The sequence below is a fragment of the Eschscholzia californica genome, unplaced genomic scaffold (assembly GCF_041429995.1).
Source record: "Eschscholzia californica isolate CP2 unplaced genomic scaffold, dmEscCali1.0.p SCAF_2, whole genome shotgun sequence".
NCBI classification, from domain to species: Eukaryota; Viridiplantae; Streptophyta; class Magnoliopsida; order Ranunculales; family Papaveraceae; genus Eschscholzia; species Eschscholzia californica.
In genome coordinates, this window is record NW_028238309.1 from 48,530,446 (window position 1) to 48,549,423 (window position 18,978).

The window sequence follows — 18,978 nt, forward strand, 5'->3', positions numbered from 1 at the left end:
AACTCTTCTACATCCACTCCGACCACCACCACCATATTTTTGTATTTTCTTCTCCTACTCCTCTTCATGATATTCAAGCACGATAACCGCTGAATTTAAACCATAATGAAAGAGGCCTAAAGCCTGACAACATGAAAGAGGCCTACAACCCGAAAAATTTATTATATTATTTACTTTACATATTGCATAAATTACATTTGATAATCTTGATGGTAAACTGCTTCCACCAAGACTCGATCCCACGACTTCATAGACTCAAGAGGCGTGTCCAACAGCTGCACCAAAGGGTGGTGGACACCACCGTTTCTTTATATGTTCATTCAGGTTGGGTTTCACATAAAAAAGGTAAAAAAAAGTCATTGTTCTTTATTTATCTATTTATTTATTTCCTTGCTTTAGATCTCTGCCATTTTTTGTCTATTTATCTCTAGTTGTTTGTTTGCAGATATTTTGTTTTCTGAGTCGATTATCATCCTAATGTGTCTAACTATCAATTACAACTTACTTTTTATTAAGATATATTTTTTATTTTTTATTAAATATCTCTAAGACTTTACTAAGATCTATTTTTTTTATTTTTTCACATGGATTCCAAGAGTCATTACATTCACTATAATATGGACCATATTGCATAAATTACATTTGATAATCTTGATGGTAAACTGCTTTCACCAAGACTCGATCCCACGACTTTATAGACTCAAGAGGCGTGCCCAACCGCTGCACCAAAGGGTGGTGGGCACCACCATTTCTTTATATGTTCATTCAGGTTGGGTTTCACATAAAAAAGGTAAAAAAGTCATTGTTCTTTATTTATTTATTTCCTTGCTTTAGATCTCTGTCATTTTTTGTCTATTTATCTCTAGTTGTTTGTTTGCAAATATTTTGTTTGCTCAGTCGATTATCATCCTAATGTGTCTAACTATCAATTACAACTTACTTTTTATTAAGATCTATTTTTTATTTTTTACTAAATATCTCTAAGACTTTACTAAGATCTATTTTTTTATTTTTTAACATGGATTCCAAGAGTCATTACATTCACTATAATATGGACATATCATGAATAGTACGAAACCACATCATGAATTGAATTAGCCCATAACAATCATTACTGACTCTAAAGGCCATGTAAACACTCTTAGGCAATCCTAGGAGGCTTGAATATCATTCCTACCTCTACTTTATTTGTACATTTTAACACAAGTTAATAAATGATAGATTTTACCTCCACGATGAATCGACTGTGGCATTCAGATTTCGGGGTAGACGCACAACCAACTGGTCACGCAGTTGTCGGGCATTAAAGAGAGGTGTAAGGATCAATAAAAAGTCATACGATGAGCGATTTTCAAGGTGCTAAAATAATTTAAAGTATTATGAATGTTAGCTTCCAAATTATCAATTCGCCTGTAAAAAATAAACTAAAAATACTTGTTCGGCAATTAACATACAAACAACTGTATCCACAGTAGAATTTGCCTCCTCTAAATTTAGTTATACGAATTGATTTTTTCTTTCTTACCGCTTTAATTTATGCTAACCGTGCTTAATGAAACATTCTTGCACTACCCTTGATTCAATACATCCATAATACTTCATACTATATAATGTATTTGTGTTAATAATTTTTCTTTTGTTAATTATTGTGTTTCCAATCTTTTCCATTTGGTGTATAATTTCGACTACCTAGAGCTCCAATCCTGTCTCCCGAATCTCTCAATAGTGGTCGAAACACTGGTGGTGAAGATAGAGAAGAAGGGCAAAAAAACAAATCTTCCACTTTGTGGATCTGACATCAAAAAGATTTGCCCGCACTTTTTTTCCACCCAAATCGGTGAAGGGAGATGCTAGAGTGACTTAGAGATGATATAATGACGTGGAATTCACTAAGAGATAAAGTTTTTTCAAAGTTTGATTACGGTGGGACCGCTTTTGTTTCCAAATGAGGAAATATGTCATCCTCTAAGTACCAAATTCTAAGTCACTCTATCATTTCCCATCGGTGAATGCCCAATAACCAACACAAAATTCTCATAAGCGGCGGCAAAACCAAAATTAGGAAGAAAATTTGATTATCTAAATACACACTTTTTTAGTCACTTAATTGAGAAACCTAATGTAAAATTTCAACTACAAATCCTTTCTTATTTAAATTTTTCTTTTAAGAAAACCAAATTTTGTTAAAGGTCCAATTTTTATTTTTATTTTTGTTATAGTTAGAAATAATTGCTCAATATTTTCTAGTCTTCAGCTCCTTAGGTATTTTCGAAATTGACAACTGATTACAAGAAGTTTGTAACTTTTACAAAAGGGTTGCAAAATATTGAAATTTGAATTGTACGAAAAATAAATATTTGAGTTTTTAACCAAATACAATACAAATTTTGGGTAAAAACCTCAAAATCCAAGCACTTAGTACAACACCAATAAAAAGATGAATGTGAGATAGATTAATTTAAACTATTCATTTGTAGACGAATCAAATTATAGATTTAAACAATAAAAAAAATGAACCAATCGTGTAACTATGCAAATTTTTAAGACAAAAACACAAACTTAGATGTTATACTAATCGCCTCTTAGTTTTAGCCTTTTAGGGGCGAGCCAACAATTTGTATAGAAGAAAACTTATTAAACTTAAACATGTTACTCTATTTCATAGAAGAAACATCAGTACTTAAATATCGACTAAAAATAGAGTTATTCAACTAGCAATTTGCCCTGAATAGGCCAAACTTGTTGATGAACTATTGATCGGTTAGTGTCTATTGGCTTCTTTTTGTTTAATGGAACAGTTCTCTTTAAAACAAAATAAAAATTGCAGTTTGCCCACGTATGCTTGCGTCATTCTTTCATCATATTAACTTTTTTTAGAAATTTGAGAAAATTATATGAAACCCTAGAAAAGTATTGATGAAGTAGCCTAGTTAGATAGTTAGATACTCATCTCATTACAAGTGGGAGAAGGGGAAAACTAGAACAAAAGTAACTAGAGCTCTTTTTAGACCACAGCATAAAAACAGAATGAAGCAAAGCTGTACTAGGAGAAATTGGAGAAAGAGTTAAATAACAACTTGAGAGATGACTCGATATAGCTGGTTCATGAAAGAGACTCTTCAATGTTATTTTGCAAAAGAAGTTTCTATTCAAGGACTTGTGATGATTGAGAACTAGAAATAGGTAACAACTTAACACAACAGTGTCATCTTCTTGATATTTTCTTCACATTGGATAAGAATGAATTTGGGTGGATCCTTACATGAGCTTACCAAAATGGTATTAAAAGTTCGAAAACTTTCGATATAGGTCGACCTAAATTAAGTTATGTGAGGCCCTATCAGAGCTCATAAGGAAAAGGTGAAATCATTGGAAGGAAGCATGGAGGAAAAGAAGGATGAACTGATTCAGTGGATATTCTTAAGAAACTAAAGCAGTAAGCCAAGTAAGATGACTTTGGCAGAATCCAAGTTGATACTCTCTTTCTTTCCAAGTATGATTTGACGAGTTTAGCACTCACGAGCAGGGACGGAACCAGAATTTTTGTTAAGGGGGCCAAACCATTCTAGTCAAACTAATTTAAGAAATTCATTATAGCAATTCCATTTAAAAGATTAAACACAAATAAGAGAAATAACATGAGAGTACTACGCCCAATAGTTTTGAATCGTATTACTTAATTAAAATACATTCTTATTTGAGTTTGAGCTGGGTTAGGGGGTTCCAAAAAGTCCCAAAGTGAAAGTTTTGATTTGTTTTAATAGAAAGTAGTGGCCAATGGTTAAGGGCGAGGGGCCATGGGCCATGGCCCCTCCTGGCCCTTGCTCAGGAGACATCACTTGATACTAGGTCATAAGAGCATCTCTAAAGGGGCACTCAGACTCTAAAATTTAAAGTTTTATACAAAACTTTTTAGATATTATGTTAAAAAACAATATCCAATGATGCAGTCTATTAGACACTCAATGGTGATGTAAGAGTAGTTATTTAGAAACACTTAAGAGGACATGTTAATTTAGATCGAGTGTCTTCTTGAGTGTCTCTAATTGTCAATTCATCTAGCTGCAAAATTTAAACCAATGAGAAAAAATATCTTATAAGTATTTTTTCTAATAATTACGATTGACATGTGTATTGAGTGAAATTATTTTGGAGATCTGTGTTACATAAATTCTGAGTCACTTAAGAGAGAGAATCTTAATTGACACTTAATACCTAAGATTTTTGGAGTTCTTGTTGAACGCCACTTTGCAGATGTTCGAAGAGAATCTAAAATGCAACACTCGATCTTAGAAACTCTGAATACCACATATGATTTTTTAGAGTTCCTTTTATAAAAATCATTTCCAATGCAAAACTCAATTTGGATCTTTAAGATGTTGTGGAGGTAATTAAGAGCATCTCCAATGCAAAACTCAAAATAAAAAACTCTATTCGTCCTATATGTCAAGTCTCATTGAGATTCTCATTCCTAGATGACACTCTTAAGATCCTCTAATTTTTGTATGTGTCCAAGATGAAATGGTTTTATTTACTTATGTGACATGATAATTCTTATAAATAAATATTTAGTTATTTCAAAGATATGCAAAGAATTGACTTCTATTAGTTGAAATTTTAAAAATGATGAGTTGGATAATTACAGATATCTCAAGAAGACACTCTAGAAATAAAGTGTCCTTTTGAAATATCTCTAATTGTCAAATTCATCAATATTTGAATTTGAACCAATTAAAATCAGGTCTTAATATATTTTCAAAATAACTAAATTTTTTTTACAAAAATAATTATACCACATAAGTAAACCAAAGATAGCTTGACAGGGCATAAAGCCAGGCCCAAGGAAGATCAGCCATATAAAGGGTGGGCCGGCCAGACCAAGTCTATTAAAGGGTTGAACATATCGTCTACACCATTAGGGGAATCCGAGATGGGATAAACTTCCCATCTCGGAAACCCAATTAGAACTGGACTCTGAATCTTTTTATGTTTGTGGTCAATATTGAATCGTGAACTGAATGAGATTCTAACTTCAAGGTTTCCATATAAGGACCTCATTAAAACACAAATAGGTGTGGATTTTTCTCAAGAGGATTTCTATCTCTGCCTCCTTAAGTAGAAAGAGAGTAATAGGGTCTCAGTTATCTATATAGTGCAAAGAAGAAGGTGTTCTTTTAGAGTTATTAGCTAACTTGAAAGACAGGAGGTCAAGTCGATTGCTCAGGTGTTTCAATTAGAGGAGTTGCGAATTGGAGCTCTTGGTCGTCGAGATAAAGGCGATCAATTTAGTCTGCGGGAAAGCGATTCAGGTAGTTCTCTAACCCAAACTAGTTCATCTTTAGCTTATTCATGAGATCTTAAAAAACTAGTTTTAGACGTCTGAGATTCCACTTAGAAAATTAGATGACTCCAAAACCCTACAGTTTTACCCATAACTTCAATTTGCCAAAAATTTCCGGAAAGCACAACCGAGATAGACTTTTGTTCAAGATATTGGCTCATTAATTATGAGAAGAAAATTTAATCAAGAAAGATCTAATCGTTACTTTTTACCAGAAAAGTGGTAATCAACCTCAATATGCTTGGAATGACTATGAAACACTGGATTTCCCGACATTATAGGTGCACTTTTATTATCACAATGAAGCAAGGCATGTCGAGAGATTTTAACACCAAGTTCGGTTAAGACATAAAAATCCTACCCAAGTAATGTTTACGGCAGCTATTGCAAGGCCCCAGTATTTAGCTTGGAATGAGATACTAATGCTACTTTCTATCACTCCAAGTGAAGAGATTACGACCCATGGATAGAAAAACTATAGGTGGCAAGACAACCTGACCAGTTAGCAATGCGAAAGCAACTGGGCATTCAGTGTGCAACGAGATCCGTCTAATTGGTATATATCCTTAACAAAAATGATGTTATGCCCAGCCAGAATCCTGACCGGGTTGGCGCTCAATCCGGGCATAGTTGCTGAGTGTTAGGGTGAGCGGATGGGTTTTGGTATCAAGTTTTTATTTGGTCCTCCAATTTTACATAATTTCATATAAGACCATTTATAAAACATGAGAAAATAACCAACGTGTTGATTTGTTTACTTCACTTCTCTCTATCATTTTCTCGAGTTAAGCTAGGGCACCAACAACAAGGGTTTGGGGGGATTTGGAGCTCGGTTTTTGGGAAGGTTTGGCCGGAACTCATCACCACCTAGGGCTTCATTGTATTGATGTCAGTAAGAGTCAAAGAGGGTTTAGGGTGATGTTTTCCAGCCAAATCTTCCCAAAAATCGAGCTTCAAACCCCCCCCCCCCCCCAAATCGTCTGTGTCCTAGCTGAAGTCGAGAAGATGATAGGGAGAAGTGAAGTAAATAGATCTGCTCGTTGGGTGTAATCTCATGTTTTTATAAATGAACTTATCTGAGATTACGCGAAATTGGGGACTAAGTCATAAATTCATTCCAAAACCCATCCGCTCACCCTAACACATCAGCAGTTATGCCCGGTTAGAGCGGCAACTCACCTGGACGAGATTCGACTGGACTTAGCATCATTTTTGTATCTTTAACAACTTTCTCCACTTTCGTTTCTCGCTTACTTCCTTTCTCTCTCATCTTCCCCTTCATTTTCTCACCACCTCTACCACCATAGATGCTACTATATGTTTATGATGTACTTGAAACCCTTGATTTACCCTCTTCGGTGGTTTCTCACTTCAAAGAGAGAGAGACGGGGGAGAGAGAGATGATGGCTACGAGCTTACGACGGGGGTGGGGATGAATATAAGAGAGAAATATAATAGGTGTTGCCAGCCATCTATCCGTCTTGTTTTCTTTCAAAAAGGTGTCTATTTGACTAGCATGCTTTTATCTATGTGTTACTGTGTTGACGAGTAAAAATCTTGTGTGCCTTTTATCCATGTATACCAGTTTACAGGTGGGACTCGAGCCAGGTCGAATGACCAACGGTTTACTCGGTCATTAAGTTGGGTCGGTTGCGCTATGGAACTTATGGTCACTCGGATCCTCCCAATAACCTTAATGGACACAAAAGACCTATACAAATATGGGGTCCTTATAGAATTCCACATATGTTGATAAGTGGACCTGTATAACAATTTTAGTGTGTATTTAAAGGAAAATTTGAGATACACTTACGTTTTTGCCTCCCACACTCACGTCTCTTTTTACTTGAACTGAAAATACCTTAGATTTGAATGTAAATAACAAAAATAGTGAGTGCATTTAAAATTTCCCCTATTTGAGTATTTCCATACAACATACCCGTGACTGTGCTTATAGATTTCCACAGGATTCCATGTAGAAAGGTATGTAGGCGCACTCATTGTTAGAAAACCCACAAAGACAATCTACTTCACTCAGTTCATTGATTACGACGAAGTTACTATTTTTTTTTTTTTTGTTGAAAATGACAAAGTTACTTGCTGTATACACAATAGGGGCAATAACAGGTTTCCAAAGAAGCTGATAGTGCAGTATCTCAATTTGTGTCTTGAATTTACTTGTATTTGTTATTCATGAATGACACCTAAAATTATTTGATAAAAGTATTTGTATTTGATATTCGAAATTTTTAGTTATTTTGAATACAAATGCAGATGAGAACAATATTCGATTGTCATTATAGGCCTAATATTTGGATGTCACGGATGCCAAAGGGGTCCTGTTTCCCTTTCATCTTCTTTCTCTGCAAATCGTAAAATAGTGTATGAACTAAAAAATGTCTCAACCCGATTCTTGGTATGTGTTTACCCAGTGTGGGGTTTGTGACGCCCCGTGTTCCGAATCACGGTTTGCCCGGCAGTTTATAAAAGAAACTCGGTCTAATACTAATCTCAAACCAGTTTCAAATATAAACCCAAGCCCAAACTCTCATCACGGGTTACAAATCAAGAACAAACACAGCGGAAAATCAAATATAGTTTAAACCTTTTGAAAATATGCTCGGAAAATATGTAACCCAAAATAGTTTTCATAAAGAGAAAAACAACTTGAATTCATGTTTATAAATAGTTCACAGAAAAGACTGAATTTGGACAGAGTCTCCTCTATAAATTGAACATATCAAACCTGAAAAACCTGTCAAACATTCATACATATCTCACAAACTTCTAAATAACAATAGAATCAAATAAAAAGTGATAATGTGCATACTATTTACATGTGTACAATCGCAAACAAGTGAGAGAACGATCCTAACTATTCTAGATGATACATATATAATATTAACGTTGTGATTATGTTGAAAATATAATAGAAATTATAATCTTACATAATGTGAGCCGTCGAAGTAAACTATGTCACTCCGGGTCACCAATACCTGCAACTGAACAACAACAAATAGGAATGAGATAACCCGAAGGTCAGCTCAGTAGGATACCTAGACATCCTACCCGCACCACACACATCAACATTTTAATACATTAATAGTTATAAGTGTTACATATATACAGAGATATCAATATGCACACGAAGCAAAGCAATATAGCAAGATAATTCTTCTAGCTTACCAAGATCACGACTGAATACGCCCTCAGTCGGGGTCACCTACTATTCGGCTAGGAAGAACCGTTCGGCCTTTGTTAGTGCGTAGGCAGGCGGCGCCTTATCGAACGTTTGACTACTGCAGTGTACACATGGATCCACGTAATACCCCGGTAAGAGCTTCCGTAACTCTCCCTTCGTCATCATCGCCCATCGGGCTGGCTTGTGATCTCGATACGCATCAAATAGTAAATCTCACCCAAACAATGATACGCTTAGAATATGTCATGACTTACCCAGACGACTATAAGAGCATCGTCGTGTAGCAGAGCCATATACCCACGGCGATACAATTATCTCATCTTGAGGCGCGTCCTATCTCCGGCCAGATCTGACGCTTCCTCGCAAGGTAACTCATTGACCATTCGAAGAATATCCAAACATATGCATGAACCTATAATAGTATTAAATGATCTGATAGGCTCCCAAAGCTACAAGAACAGAGCCCTCCTAAAGGTCCCATCAACCAAAAGGAGAAGAGCGTTCTCATGTCTCAAGGTAGGGTAAACCCTGTTTAAAGCCAAGCTTTTATAAGTGTCCACTTTCAGGGAATTAGTATTTTCTTATTAAGAAAACTCGGGTAAACACCCTCTCTTATTTCGGTGAAAACATTGTAAGTATCATTCACAACAGAATTCAAACCACACACACCAGTGGTTTAGCAGAATAAATAAACAAGCATGGCATTGGGTCAGTCCCCTAATCACTCCAAGGGTCGGAATACCCCAACTCCCATCCTCTCCGGACCCCATTCCGGGTAAACTAGAATGGTCGTTACCAAACGGCTGGCCACGCACCGAGTGTAACCCTTGACATAATTCATGGCTAATCCATAACATAAAATAAACAAGGGGACCAACCAATGCCCTTCGGAAAACAACCATTACACATAACACAGATCAAGCGATTCCGCCTCCATGTTATACACGCAGCTCAAGCGATTCCGCCACCACGTGTTTACAATTCACACAAAACGATCACACAGATCAAGCGATTCCGCCTCTATGTGATTATTTTTCAGAAAAAACCAATTTGTTTTGAAAAGAGAAACATCCATAACATAGAGTACACCACATACATACATATCATACCATATCATATCATAAATTGAACTAGAGAACTATAAAAAGAAGAAAAAACGACTATATATATATAATGGTGAAACGGGGAATACCCGTGCTCCAAGAAAGATTCGTAGGATCCTACCTCTTCTTGCGCTTCCAATGGTGCTCCTGACTAAGCTCCACTTCTCCTCGAACTCCCTATTGCAGTTTATTAGTCCTACTGAAATATGAAAGGGCAAAACGGTCATTTGACAGTTACATAACTGTCAAGACTCCTCTTGCAAAGCAAGAATGCATAAAATGAATGAAGCTATACTAGAAATGTCCTATCGGCACTAAAGAGATCACCGAGACGTCCCATCGAATAACTGAAATACAAACAAATCAACCAACCAACTTCCCACAAACTCTATTTTACATTTCCGATATCCCATAAGCTGGCAAATTTTATAACGAACCAAATACTATGAATCTTGAACTATCAAATCATAAAATGAACCTAATGTTATGAATCCATAACTCAACCTATCCATTTATGTTAACGGCAAGGTTCGGGTAACCATCTCTATTCCAATTCATTATAAAAACTGATCCAAATATCAAATTTGAGTCGTAAAATAATTCGGCAGCAACCCGTCTATATATGAACACCCCAAAATAGTCTACAATCTCCTAAACATGTTCTGAACATAAATCATTCGAAGAAATATAACTATAACTATCCCAAATAGCTCTAAATTACGAACCCAAGAGATATTAGACCCAACTATACAGTTATCGAAATAACTATCGTAAACCCACCAAAAACGGACGAAATTGAAAATTCTGAACGGATAGATATGTAGAACAAGTCGAATGGGATTACCTGAAACAAGTTTCATTGAATTCCGACAAAAACTCGCGAAGAAATCAACGAAACGAATCGGACCATTAAACCACCCAATATTCTCTCATCTCTCGGTTTTAAGTATCCCAAAATCAAATAAGTGAACTGACCCTTTCAATTTACCAAAAGTGGATCCAAAATGTTAAGAAGTGGGTCCACAAATATAATAATATAAAACTACCCTCCACAACGCGTCACCCGTGCATGCAAGGCAGAAACTCGGTTGGATTGTAAATGGGGTGCCACATGTCGTGCTATAAAGTGGCCAGGTTAGTTAACTCATTTTAAGTCCTTCATTTATGTACCCATCACGAGCAAATCCCTTCATATACATATCTCACTAATTCAACCTTCATTAATCATTTTATGACCCTCACTTTAACCTTTTCTTTTCTTCCTTCCCCCACAACTAACCATGAAGAAAGTACATGGCTCCTATCAATCCGACAACGAAGAAAATTATCGAAAACAAAACGATACCCAAACCATGTCCGGTGTTTACGTGTGACCAATCAAAATTTATTATTTCTCGAAATCTATCTAGTGGATCGTCTGAATCAACTGAAATAAATACTCGAAACCAACGCCTCAAAAATTGCTAGCTTGTTCGACGATCTAACTCGTCCGGTTCTCCGACTCGAAGGTCTGGGTGCTACAGGGTTTGCAATTCTCTTCTTTCATGTAATAAAACTAGGTTCCCACCGCGTCCTACGGACGCGGTAGATCCCTTTTGGCTGCGCCGTCGTGTTAAGAATATTGTAACAGTTAAATAACCATTTTACATTTAGAGAAAACAATAATTATACATTAAACAACCAAGAGGAGCAATCAAATACTAAGCTATTTACATTTAAAAAAAGAGAACAACATTTAAAAAAAGAGAACAACATTTAAAAAAGAAAAATAATATTTCATTGTTCATATTAAAAAAGATAATTACATTTAAAAAAGAAAAATAATATTTCATTGAAGCCTAAACTATAAAATAGATGTGAGAGATTGTTTTTTTATTACAGTGAAAAGATATCAGTCTGGCAAGAGTCCTATTTATATATTTTTCGAAGTAGTTACTTTGAGAAGTTTTTCATAAAAAAACAGATCAAGAATGTGGAAGAGAGATTTTCTCCCCACTAATTTCTCATCCTCCCACGTTTTTCTACTGAAAAAAAAAAAAAGAAAAAATATAAGGGTAGTAGTTACTCTAACCAATTTTAGTTGATTTACATAGATACTCTTCTTTTTGGAGTCTATTTACATAAAAAAAAAATTATATCATCCGTCGGATGTGTTCCCAACCAAATCTCTAAAAAAAAATGGACGGTCAGACTTATCTCCTGGATAACCGACTGACCTGTTTTAATATAATAGATGGCTAAAGTTAATAAGCGCCATCGGTCCAGAGCTGAAAGCCTTCTAACAGTAGATGTCTATGGCCGCGGCTTTGGGGAATAAAGAAAATTCTACGGGGAATAAATTCTCGAGGGGATCCAGATTTTTTTGAAAATTCTCCGAGGAATAAATTTTTATGGGGAATACAGATTACATTTTTTTTAAAGTTCTCGTCCATCTCATCTGTTCTCTCTGCCACTTCATCTTCTCGACACCTCATCATCTTCTCCGGCGAAAGTCGCCGGCCGGCGACCTCCAAACATAATTTTTTTTTTCTTTTCTTAATTTTCTCTCTCTCTCTCTCTCTCTAGAACAGATCTAGAGAGAGAAAGTTTGTTCTCACGAAGAAGATATGCCTGAAGTAGTTCCTGAGATTCTAGGGTTTCCAATACGCTCTCTCCTTCCTCCGTTCTCACTCTTCTCTTTTTTTCTTCTCTATATTTTTTCAGAGCCCTCGAAGAAGATATGGCTGAAGTAGTTCTTGAGATTCCTCAAACAACTACTACCGAAGAAAACATGGAAGTAGAAACCGAAGATCAAACCTCAAAACCAAACGGTGATTCAAAACGATCGAGAGAAGAAGAACAAAACGGGGATGAAAATCAAGAAGAAGAAGATGGTGCTTCTAAGAAACAAAAGGTCGAAAAATCGGTTGAGGAAGAAAGGCTTGAAAAGGGGCAAGGAACAAAGGAAGAAGATGAGAAAATGTCTGAACCTGTGAATCTTGTACCGAAGAAATTTAATACTTCGATTGAGATGTTTGATTATTTTCACAAGTTTATTCATTACTGGCCTCCTAACCTTGATGTCAACAAGGTATAATTTTTCTCACAATCTTTTACTAAACCCTAATTCGTTATGAGTATTTTATAATTCATATATCAATCTGTTTTTTTTTTTATATTAAAGGTGGGAACTTTAGCAACATAGGAATCTAAGGTTAGGGTTTTGATGAACTTGCTTAATTTTAGAGAGAGAGAGGAGAGAGAAAATTTAAAAAAAAAAAAAATTATGTTTGAAGGTCGCCGGCCGGCGACTTTCGCCGGAGAAGATGATGAGATGTCGAGAAGATGAAGTGGTAGAGAGAGGTGATGAAATGGAGTAGCCTTTTTTATAGCATCTTCTAAAATTAGAAGCCCCTTAGCAATAAAAAGAAACATAAAAAGTCAATCTTATTTGACTAGTTTTAAGAAAAGTCATTATTCCCCGGAGAATTTTTTTTATTCCCCAAAGCCGCAGCCATGTCTATAGGCCCTTCAGTACAACTTCACTTGGTAGGTCTATGTATACGGCGGAGTATAATGCTTTTAAGTTTTAACCCAGGGCGAGGACCTCAAGGCGCCTATAGAATTTTCATATTTTTCCATAGTGTGCCAATTTGAGTTTTTTTTTTCTTTGGTTGCAAAGTTAACGAATTGGGAGGATAATTATAAAACCCAAAATTTGGGGATAATAGGAAATTAGGCTCAAATCTGAATAATATTGTAAAAAATCTATTTTGTAACAGTACAATTTTATCTCTGAAATGAAATTTCCCGAAATCAACGTGAAAAACAATTTTGAAAAGTTCCGAAACAAATCCCAGTATGCTGTCAACAATTTTGTAAATTTCTAAACAAATTCGTTGTTGCTCAAAATTTGTTTTGCGAAAGTGTTTCGCATTTTTTCTTTTTCGATTTGTCTTGTGAAGAAAGAAATGGTTTCCGTATTTTTTTGTTTTGCTTTCGACAAAAACATTTTTTTGTCTTGTGAGAGCGATAGAGAAGGAGAGAGGGAGAGAGAGAGAGAGAGAGAGAGAGAGAGAAGGGGGGAGAGAGAGATAGATGCAAATGATGATGGTGGTGGTCGGAAAAATAAATATGAGAGAGAAAGATTTGGAAAAAAAATTATTTTAAGGTCACCGTCAATGGAAGATTGGCAGTTTACCGGCGACCCTTGTGGGCATGGAGAAAAAATGGTCAACAAAATATTATTCCCCATAACAATTAGAAAATATTGGTCAATTAAAGTTGACCAGTTTCTTATAAAGTCTTTGCATCCCGAATATTTTTCTTATTTCCCCAAATCAACGGCTTCTGAAAAATTCGAAAAATAATTTTTTTTTTCGCATTAATTTTTTGTAGCGGTTTTTTTTGGCCGATGCTTAGGGGAATAAAGAAAATTCTCCGGAGAATAAATTCTCGAGGGAATCCAGATTTTTTTGAAAATTCTCCGGGGAATAAATTTTTGTGGGGAATACAGAATAAATTTTTTTGAAAATTCTCCTCCATCTCATCTGTTCTCTCTGCCACTTCATCTTTTCGACACCTCATCATCTTCTCCGGTGAAAGTCGCCGGCCGGCAAATTTTCCGGCCGGCGACCTTCAAACATAAAAAAAAAACATTTTTTTTTATTTTCTCTCTCCTCTCTCTTTATAAATTTTTTTTCCTTTTCTCTCTCTCTCTCTAGAACAGATCTAGAGAGAGAGAAGGGCTGTTGAAATCTGAACATGCCCAGACTTGCTTAAAACACTAATCAATCTATTGAAATCTGATAATTCTTGTTTCATACCAAATTTCTTCTCCATTTTTTTGGAATGTTTCAATTGCTTCATGGGGTTTTCTAGCTCGACTATATCTTCGTTCGATCAATCCGAATGTCTCCCTGGTCAATAAACCTTTAACCTTCATAGAACCAACTATATCACAAATCAATTTGAACGGTTTGATTTTGCCCAGACCTTCAATCAGGGCATTGTAAGTATCAGTAGTGTGTTTGAAACCTTGTTTCTTTTCAGCCTACCTGAAAAAAGACAGAGCTAGCAAGGGCTCCAGCATTACTGAGTTTCTTCAATACTTGCTCAACCAATTCAGGTGAGATTAGTTCCACACCAGAATGATCTAGGGCTGCCTCTATCATATTGGAAGAAGTACTATTACTACAGACTACAGTGGTGGTGATTCATGGTAAGAATTTTACAGAATTTCTCACAATCTAAATCAAGATTGGTATTACCACTACTTCTACTACTAGAAAAGTTGTCATCTTTATCAGTAATAGTAGAAGAATGTGAAGTTAGGGTTTTGTGGCAAACACTGCTGATGTCCTCCTCAATGAATATGTGAGGATACTTTTAGGTAAATCACCATGGATTGATCTGAAAAGGAAATGAGGGAAACCCATAACCTGATGATGAAACCCGTGAGGGTTAAGAAGAGATGGGTGGTTTGTTTTGGCATCTTCAAACGTATAAAAAAAAAAAATTAGAAAGAGATAGGAGAGAGAAAAAAAGAAAACTAGATGTGATCATTGCTTTCAACACGAAATCATTGATCTTACCCACATTATAAAAATGATTTATAATTTCCCCAAAAAAATGTCTTTACACAGTAACAAAACCAAACCCATACATACTAGATGGAACCCACCAGAGTTTCCCTGGTTGAAAATAAATGTAGATGCATCCTTTATCAATGTGAATGAAATTACAGGTACGAGTTTAATTATTCATGACTCGGGTGCAAATTTCATAGAAGCTCATACAGCGATATCCAGGAACAGAAATAGTGAAGAAGGCGAAGTTGTTGCTATCCTTAATGGCCTCATCTGGGCAGCTGAACATAACTATCAAGACATCATCATTGAAAGCGATAACATTAATATTATCAAACATATTCAGAATTCCAAAAGGGAGATACAATGGCAATCTAGAGTTCACATCAACAAAATCCTTGAAATTAAAAGCCGGATAAACAGGGTGAAGTTTAACTACATTAACAGGAAATTCAATCTGCCAGCGGACAAGTTAGCGAAACGTGCGAGAAAGAAGAATAGATCGGAATCTTGGCATAGAATACCTTTCTTTTTAATTCCTATGTACTGTAATAACACTTTGATTTCTTAATGTTACTTGTACCTCTTAACAAAAAAAAAAAACAAGAGAAAAAAAAGGACGCCTAGGGCTGGTCAGCTGCCTATTTAATATTTATGAGAATAACAAAATCAAAACCCTATCGTCTTCCTCCTTCCTCTCTCTCCCCCTGAAGTGCAAAATTTGACAATTACTGGTTGAAATCAAGAAACAGAAACACATGGTGCTGATACGCGAGCCTGGTTTTTCGGTAATGTATAATCTTAACTACATTGTCTATTAGTTTATAATTGTGTTTAGGGTTTCGTATTTGTATTGATTTTCTTTCTTATTTTCCTTTGTTATATATAATAAGTACTGGCTTATTATAGAACAGATTCATAAGAGGTGGTTAGAAGATAGTGTAAAACCCTTAGAATTTTATAAGATTGATGGAAAGAAAAAGAGTGTTCAGAAAAAGAAGAAGAAGAAAAATAAGTTAATTAAACCTTTTGAATCTAACAAAGTAGAGAAAAAGGAGAAGAAGATTCAGAAGAAGATCAAGTGGGTAAAAGGGGAACCTTTTAAATTTGAGAAGGTGGTGAAAAAAGAGAAGAAGAAGAAGAGGAAGAAGAAGAAGAAGAAGAAGAAGAAGAAGAAGTGTGATGGTGGTAGGTTTATCCACGAAACGATATCAACTGAGATACTAAGCAGACTTCCAGTGGAATCACTTATGAAATTCAAGTCTGTTTGTAAAAGATGGTGCTACTTAATTGAACAAGATACTATATTTATCGATTTACATCGTTCCAGATCTAAACAACCCCGTCTCTTTATCGTTGTTCCACAACCAGGGCCAAGTTCTATTACTCAATTTTCCTTGGTAGGGGAAATCAATTTTCTTAATATGGATTTTGTTTTAACAGCCGACTTTTATTGCGAAAGATCAGTATCATTCATTACCACTGTATGTAAAACTTCTTCGTGGTTCTATAATAGTATTTCGAAACCTGTAAACGGATTGATATGTTTCATTGACCCAAAAGCATATCATTCCGTTCGCATATACAATATCGGCACTAAACAAGTAACACCATGGATTAAATCAATAGTTCTTCCTAAAGAAAAAGAAAAGAATATTATAGATGATGGGCTAAACTGGTTCAAGGGCAGCTACCAACTTGGATTTGATCCTTGTACTAAGGAAAACAAGTTAGTTTGTGTAGGGCGTATAAGTAGAAAAGGGGGTAGACCGACAGATTATAATGTTTGTGAAGTCTTGACAGTTGGGAATAATACATGGAGAATGATCGAAGATGTCCCACCTTATGCATTAGTAGGATCAAGTTCTATTTATGTGAATGGTTCTATATATTGGATTACTAATGCGGTTATAGAACTCAGTCTAGATAATAAAGATAATCCTGCATGCGTAGTGGCATTTGATATTGGAAGTGAGAAGTTCAGAACAATCACAATTCCTGATTTTGTTTTTAATGAGCCTGTAGATCATTACAAAGATGACACGCGCCGTATGAGAAACAAGCCTGATCCGTATGCTTATTTGATACAAGTGGGAGGTCGTGTCGCTTTGTTGATTAGAACGAGTGATTCTATTGTCAAGTTATGGATATTTGAAGATGATGATAAGATAAATGGTGAGATGAATACAAACATAAATTGGAATGAAGTGACTATTACATTACCTTTTGGTTGGGAGCGAAATCGTAGGGTTTATTTTCATACCATTGAAGGTATAGATGACGAGATAATCATAAGAACATGTGAACATGGACAGTGGCGTTTCGATTACTATTTCTATGATTGGAAGAAGAAGAAATTCAAGGATTTTGAAATTAGAGGAACCCCTTGCCCAATTTATGATCTTGTCCCTCCTACACAGTTTGCAACGTTCGTGGAAACCCTTACACCCGTTAATCCGAGTATATAAACTCAATATCCTCCTCCTGTTGGAGTAACTAAGTACAAACTTATTGTGTTTATGTCATTTTTTTGTTTAATTATACAGTTGTTTCCTCTGTCTTTCCTCGTAGTATTATCGCTTTCTCGCTTTCTATATCTTGTTCCCCTTGACAACCAAAAAATAACCACGTTTTTTCAGCGGCATTGTAGCTAACTTGCTTTTCCCTCATTACAAGTTTTTGCTGCAAAGCTAATTTGAAAGATCAGCATAATGTCTGATAGAGGTCTTTTCTTTTGTTTAGGTTGCCTTCTAGAATTTGTTTGAGATTTCTTAAGAAAGTTTTATTGAATGAAACCTAGATTTTGTTTATTATCGATTGGAAAGAGAGAATTTGATCATACATATGTGAAGATTCCTATTTTACATCCTATTTTGTACGATGTTATGCATTTTTAGTTCACGGACGCCTGATGTGTCAAACGTCGAGTGACTATCCTAGCACTGAAAAGGGAGCAAGGGGGTCCTTACTCAGTTTTTAAGAAAAAGTGACAACCAATTGATTCTACATGTGTAAATCTGATGTGAGCATTTGATATTCGATTTAATAAGCTCGAAAATACCATGAAACTATCCAAGGAAATAATATGGAGACCATACAAAAATTATTCTATGGGTGATGAAATATTGAAATGGGTAACTAGTTCTCACTCGACCAAAAATATATCAATGATCTAAATTTTTCTGAACTAATTTTAGTTTAAGGCAAAATTATCAAAAAAAAAAAAATCATAATTTACGAGAGATCTAAAATCAACTTTTTCTAACCAAAATACCCCTCCGGTGTAATATTCTGTGAATTCTCATAATGCATAATGATTGTTCATTATACATTATTACAATCATATATAATGCATTATGACAAAATCATACTTGTTCTTCACAAAATCGTATTTCTTCCTGAACTAATTGTGTTTCTCGTTGTAATCCGTAATGAATAGAAATAATATCTTATGAACAGGCAAATATAGTTGTTCATAATACGTTACGAGTGAAAAATGAATTCGGACTAATGTATCAAAATAAATTTGTCTTCTTCCATTTCCGTTTGACAAAGTTTTCAACACTTCGATTATCTACTAGAGATCAGATTTACCATTAGTTCCTCATTAATGTCATTTTTAGAAAAGAGATATCGAATGGACAATGGACAAAGCCTAGTACGGTAGGGGGCCAACTGATCCTTGCTAACTGGAATCTGTCAATGACACCGAACATACGGGCACCCAAATCCTGTTGGTGGCATGGACCAACAAATGGCGAGGTG

At 35.5% G+C, this 18,978-nt stretch overlaps 1 protein-coding gene and 1 long non-coding RNA gene across 2 annotated transcripts; one reads left to right on the forward strand and one right to left on the reverse strand.

Annotated features, from left to right (window-relative positions):
- Positions 1-7,994: 7,994 nt before the first annotated feature.
- Positions 7,995-9,851, reverse strand: LOC147558604 (uncharacterized). The gene is made up of 2 exons (XR_015233504.1): positions 9,768-9,851; positions 7,995-8,343 (listed from the first exon to the last, which is right to left on the reverse strand). It is a non-coding gene; the product is annotated as an uncharacterized LOC147558604 (long non-coding RNA).
- A 5,967-nt stretch (positions 9,852-15,818) lies between these two features.
- LOC147558605 (F-box protein At4g19940-like) lies at positions 15,819-18,023 on the forward strand. Its single transcript, XM_086657563.1, has 2 exons — positions 15,819-16,001; positions 16,107-18,023. The coding sequence occupies exons 1-2, from the start codon at positions 15,972-15,974 to the stop codon at positions 17,679-17,681; spliced, it is 1,605 nt and encodes a 534-aa protein (XP_086513689.1). The 5' UTR covers positions 15,819-15,971; the 3' UTR covers positions 17,682-18,023.
- The last annotated feature ends 955 nt before the right edge of the window (positions 18,024-18,978 follow it).

What these genes read in the sequence shown, in the direction of transcription:
- LOC147558605 (XM_086657563.1), top strand. Translation starts at nt 15,972, where the DNA reads ATGGTGCTGATACGCGAGCCTGGTTTTTCG. An exon ending in TACGCGAGCCTGGTTTTTCG is followed by an intron (nt 16,002 to 16,106) that starts GTAATGTATAAT and finishes ATATATAATAAG; the next exon opens with TACTGGCTTATTATAGAACA.